The 6,000-nt window shown below is 34.8% G+C and overlaps 1 protein-coding gene across 2 annotated transcripts in view; it reads right to left on the bottom strand.

Annotated features, from left to right (window-relative positions):
• Positions 1-214: 214 nt before the first annotated feature.
• The window catches only part of QSER1 (glutamine and serine rich 1), a 48,910-nt gene continuing 43,124 nt past the window's right edge, over positions 215-6,000 (bottom strand). For both annotated transcript variants that reach the window (XM_076343890.1, XM_076343891.1), the window contains 2 exons: positions 4,978-5,073; positions 215-4,366 (listed from right to left, as the gene is read on the bottom strand). In XM_076343890.1, coding sequence (XP_076200005.1) covers positions 4,226-4,366; positions 4,978-5,073 — 237 coding nt within the window. In that variant the 3' untranslated portion in view covers positions 215-4,225. The remainder of the gene's footprint in view (positions 4,367-4,977; positions 5,074-6,000) is intronic.

The following is a 6,000-nucleotide window of genomic DNA, read 5'->3' as shown; positions in this document are numbered from 1 at the left end:
ATTAATTCAGAACATTTAGAACCCACAAATGTAAAAAAACCCAGATAAACCAGACATGCTCAATCCATGCAATATAATGAAAAAAAACCCAACCTAGAACTGTATTTCTACATATTGAGATCAGAAAATGTAGTCTAAATTGCCAATTTTTTCCAACAAGCTAACTTTTCAAGACTTAATATTTTAATAATAAATGACTAAGCGTTATAAGGTTTTTGTTTAAAAAGTGTTTTCACTTTAATGGGTTTAGTTAATAACATCATGAATGGTACAAAACTGTCCTTTTTCACATTTCCATACATTGTATTACGGACCACCTGAAAATCTGGACTAAGAATGCATGAAGTGTCTCTTAATTAGCCCTAGCTTCATTTTTGCCATATGTAGAGGAGATATGCAGAAAAACATGCATTTATTAACAATGACATGTTAATACTAGCTTAAACAGTATGATATGGCAGAATGTGCATTGTGTAATGCACAGATATGTAATAGGGTAAGAGACCAAATGTCAAGTGTTGGCAACGAAATAAGAAATGATTGATGACACACTGACATTTTGTGACCATAGTTTTAGCTTTTCTGTTTTAAAATTGTTTTAAATAGTAGTAAATATTTAAATAATATTTAAAATATATTTTCCAATGGAAATCATTTACTTGGAAGACAGCCTGTAAGATCTGACTTTTTAAAAAGTAGTATTTCATTTCGACAATACATGAATACAATACATGTCATAGAACTTCAAAGACCCTAAAGTCCTTAGCCATTTCCAGAAACAGTATTTCAATCCAATTTTGTCTCAGATTTTTTGCTAGCAAAACTTTGGAAGTAGCATCTCAAAGAAAACCTGCCTTTAAGAGAAATACTGTACTTCAGTAAAAACAAACCTAATGTAAACGGGGATGCCACACTAAAGGAAAAAACAGTGGAATTAAAAAACAAATAATTCATCGTGCAATGAGTTTAATTTCTGTTTTGCTAATTCATAGTCTAAGGAGGGTTTTGTTTTTTCCTAGTGCATCTTTCTCTTGCAGTCAAATGAGTGCTCAATTTCCACTGTCAGATGTTAAGGGATGAAGACCTCACCATCACTTCAAGGGGAAAAAAAAGAAAATAAGAAAAAAAAAAAGAAAGAAGATTGACGTGTGGGTGCAGAATTAGTTTTCTAAAATGCAACAAAACAAAGCAAAGTATTTGTGCAAAAAAGTAATTTGTACATAGACTTTTTTCTAAGTTTGCTTCAGTATAAAAAAACCTCTTCAATCCCGCTAACAAAGCTTTATTTGATTTATGATCCTTCAACACACTTGAGAGTTCCATGTTTTTACTTATTCTGATTTGGTAAATTAATAACCCAGCCACCATTTTTGCAGCCCAAGACAAAGATGGAAGCTCCACTATATTAATCTTCAATAGTCTGGGGTAGTCACTTTTATGCAAGACAGGTTTTTCCTGTCTTCTACAGGCACAGTGCTTGTTTAACTGGCCTTGGAAATAAAACAGCCAAAAATAAGCCAGGTCACCTTCTATGGCAGTGCAGAGCATCCTGGCCTTTTTTTTGTTTTGTCTGGGTTTTTTTAAATGGTTGTTGCTAAAATTACCTTCTTTTTAAATACGGACAAGCTACTCCAAAAGCCTCTCGTTTCTTTTTTCAGCCTCTAAGGACTTGGATTAAAACAAACAGCTTCCTAAAGCTACTTCTAGATTCAAAAATCTAGAGTTAAGTATACGGTAGCAGTATAGGAATCATTTAGAAAGCACAGAGACCTCTCTCAATTAGTTGCTTCATAGTCGTATTAGGAAGGGATGTGTGAGAGACAGTCTGACGAGTTCTTTACTATACCATCAAGGAGCCAACTTTATTGTTCCTTTGGTCTGCATCCTAATCATTTTTAAAACTACAGATTAGGAATTCTCAGACTGTGCTGTGCATATCACTGTAATGTGACAACAGAACTCTGCCTGGGCAAGTAAATACCTCTCATGAATCTACACGTCCTGCCAACCACCCCCACCAATAAGGGAATACACTAAGTAAATTTGGGAACACCCACTATCGATTACAGAGTATACCGGGCACATTTCTACTATATCTCCAGTGTGCATATTTACATTAAAATAATTTTAGCTGATTGCTACCAATGTTGGTAACTTTGCTGTTTGGTTGCACAATACGAACTCTAGCTCCTACCAGATTCAACACAGTACAACTGAAACAATAGTAACTCTTCAACCCTGTGTCTACCCTTCACTGTGAAAATGAATTAGCTTCATGATTGCTCCAACGATCTGCACATTCTTCCTAAACCAAAACCCATCTCGCTCTCCTTGATTATAGTAGACCTAGCAGTAGCACAATGCATCTATTAACATGATAGCGACCTCCCTTTTTAAAGAAAAACCACTATGAAGAGGCTTTAAAAAAGGCAAGGGCACATACCCATTTCTGTTCACTGTAGTCTGCATACAAATTGTAAAGGAGAATTATTGCTTTTAAAAGATGAAAAGCTTTGGAAATATGGTAAACATCCTACAAGGTTCTAAAACTAATCAGCTAAAATTCTGTACATACCTTTATATTCAAACCTCTATTTGATTACTCAAGATCAAATCATTTCATTTTCACATGTATTCATTAAACTCTTTATAGTTCTACGGTCTAATGAATATTTAACAACTAAATAGGATCAAAACAGATAACAGGAAAAAAGGTCACATGGCAATAAACATTATTTCATTTGGCCAATGAATAGTGAACCCTGCTTTCTTGGCTGAAATTAAGGCACTAAGTGGCAGTGAAAGGATAAAGGAATGAATTTTTTTTCTACATTATCTGAAAAAAGACCAACATGACTATTTTTTTTAGGACGCCAGTAGAGTACATATCCATTCCGAATGACTCAGTAAGGCATTCCATTGGCAAATTTAAAGAAAATGTTCTCCTGATTAGAGCCCGTTACATTCATTGTCTGAGTGTGACTAGTGGCACTACTGTTTACAAACTGGAGGGGAAAAAAAGCTACAAAGATGTCTGAAGACTTGAAAGGCACCAAAAAGAGAACAGCTCTGCAACTGCCAGTTCTACAAACAATTATGTAAGCTGTGTTTAACACTGCATATAGTCTATTCAATCATCAATCTTTGTTGACGAAGATAAAGTGTAGTAGCTCTTCATTTAAACTCTCAGTTAATCAAGTGCTAGTTTAGTAAGAAATTTATTTTCACGTATCAGAAAATAATTGCAGTGTCTAACACAACTACACTTAAAGCAAAACTAGTCTAGTATGCATTATTCTGGTTAACACTGAAGCAAACCTGTATAAACAAAAGGGTTACCTCGAGATATATAGTTTACAATATGAAATCAACATATAAATGAATAGGATTTACTGAAAACAATGGAAAGTGTATTACAAAGATACATGAAACAATTTTAACCACAATATTTTCTCTGTGAAAAATACAACTATTAGTGAGATAAAATGTACAATTGAATTTTTTTTCCAAAAGAAAAAAAAACACAGTATAAAGGAAAATATTTTTTTTCTTCAAAACAGGGAAAATAGTTAAGGTCATTGTCTTTCATTACAATATAATTTGACACAAAAAGCAGTCATAGGATTGCACCAACTCCATGTTCAGTCTCCTGAACATGACAATAGTAAAAGGAGTCCATAAAGCATAATGACATTTCTGGATTTTATGATGGCAATATACGTATGCAGAAACTGATGTCACTCCAGCTCTGTTCACAAAATGTACAAAGCTCTAAATTTGGTGGCCAGACATGTAAAAATTAGTTCACCCCAACGCTGACTTTTCTGTTGCTTAGTCAGGGATGGAAAAATCTGTAGTATTTTAAGTGTTGTTATCTTTTTAGCAATAAAGAAAAAAGTATATGTAGTGCATGCTTTATCACTTGTCAAAAACATTTCTGCAAATAAAACTAAGTTATCCAGTAGTTTACAAAATAGAAAATAATTCTTCAGGTTAAAAATGTGGTTAGGTTTACATTTAGTTCCACCTCCAAAGGACTGGTTTCCTTGGCAGCATCACTTTTCCTTAGCAAGAGCCAAGGCACAAAGTTCCATAAAGAGAAATAAAAATGGCTACAAACAAGAACGCAGTCTGGCATTGTAAAAGAAATCAGAGCCTCCCTCTGAGCTTTCTGTTCCATCAGGTTAGTGCCGTAGAAAAATGTGAGATTTGGGATACATTTTTGTTATGAGCATTTCTGCTGGACACGATTCAAAAGTTCACCAAACTTTTCAAAAAGATCCTCCACCCATTTTATATTTTTCATGCACAGCTGCACAATCTCTTCCTGTCCTAGATCTGCACTCTTCTTCTGAACAGAAGAAATCTATTTAGAAAAAGAGAAGGGGGGGAGAGAGAGAGATGCATACACATATACATGTTAGGCTGCCAGCATTTCAGAATTTTCGTTTTTATAATATTCTGCAGTTAAACACGAACATTCTTTGGAAGAAAACCTTTAAGCTTTAAAAACAAGGGAAAACGCCCCCGAAAATGCATTTCTGAACAAGTGAGCCAGAGCTCAACTCTCGTATTTCTGCTACCTGGAATATTTCCACCAAGGATTTGCAGAAAAATAAAGGATTAGGCATTCTAAGACAAAAAGTAGCTTCTAGATCTGAGGAGCTACACACACTGATAAAATTTGTTTTGTCTATTTTGGATAACAGTGAAGAATGCTTACCTATCCTGAGGGAAACTGATTTCACACAAACCTTGTAAGCCTCATACCTGAATGCTCTCGGCAGCAGCGCCCATTAGGGGCAACAGATGTGCTCGGCATACCCCTTTCTTTGCCACAAAGAATTGATTAAAATAGGAGGCCACAATCCATGCTCATTTACCAAGGAGAAGAGAACAGCCCCTCTAGTTGGACTCAATTCCCTCAATAAATTTCATCAAAGAACGTAAAAGTATCTCAAAGAGAACAATACTTACCTCTTCTTTACATGTTAGATATATGTGATATTTGTAATGATGGAGTGAGTGATACAAAGAATACAACTGTATTTTTTCTGGATCTACCGTAAACTCCTGGAAAAAGAACAGTTATTTTAGGTAAATTCATGTTATTTTCAAGACAGAGATATGATAGACATTTTCTTATGTAAACAAATTTGTTTTCAACAATTCAGAAACGGTGTATTTCATCCAAATAATTGCTTTGACATATTTTGGTACACTCTAATTTATATTACATCACAATTATCTCCTATCTCCAATTTCCCTACCAAGTTATTTTATCAAAACTAGGTTTAAGAACGCTTTCAACCCTCCTGAATGCACTGCAAGTCTAAAACAAGCAAGACACCCCCTTCTCAAGAACTACTGCAAGAATTACCAAAGCTGAACTATTTTTCTACCAGACTGATGGGTATCATTGCAAAAAAGCATATAGTTTGTACTTCAGAAGAGCTGATCTACACTTACCTAACACTCATGTTACTTTGGCAAGAAATGTAAGTGTGGGCTGTATTTACAGGTCATTTGTCTAGCCACTATTTACTACTGGGAGGTAAGCCTATGTGAGCCAGTACCTAGCAAAATCTACTTATAGTGTTCCCTAGGAATACTATGGAAATAAACAGTGTGTACATCTCAAGCTTTACCACGTTACTTTTTAAAACTTTCTTTTTTTTAAATTTAAGATACACAGCTTCATTCTGTCACTGGAAATGAGGAAAGGAGTAAAAAAGAACTAAATTTTTGAAAAGTGTTATCTAGTCTCAGTTTTTACAATATTAATATTAATTTTTCATTTTTGATCTAGAAGCCATCGTATCATTTACTTTAGAGACTTTGCAGGAAGTTTAAGAAACTGTTACCATTATGAGCCACACAGTGATTTTACCACAACTGCACTGTTGAAGGCAAAATGGTGCTGCTTCAGCAACAGTCCAGGAGGCTGACTGCTACGCAGGAACGGGGTCTGAAGTTCAGTCCTTGCTCTGGTGGTGACAG

The sequence above is a fragment of the Aptenodytes patagonicus genome, chromosome 7 (genome assembly GCF_965638725.1).
Source record: "Aptenodytes patagonicus chromosome 7, bAptPat1.pri.cur, whole genome shotgun sequence".
In the NCBI taxonomy this organism is placed as follows: domain Eukaryota; kingdom Metazoa; phylum Chordata; class Aves; order Sphenisciformes; family Spheniscidae; genus Aptenodytes; species Aptenodytes patagonicus.
Note: the sequence above shows the minus strand (reverse complement) of the source record. Positions and strands in the feature narration are given on the sequence as shown.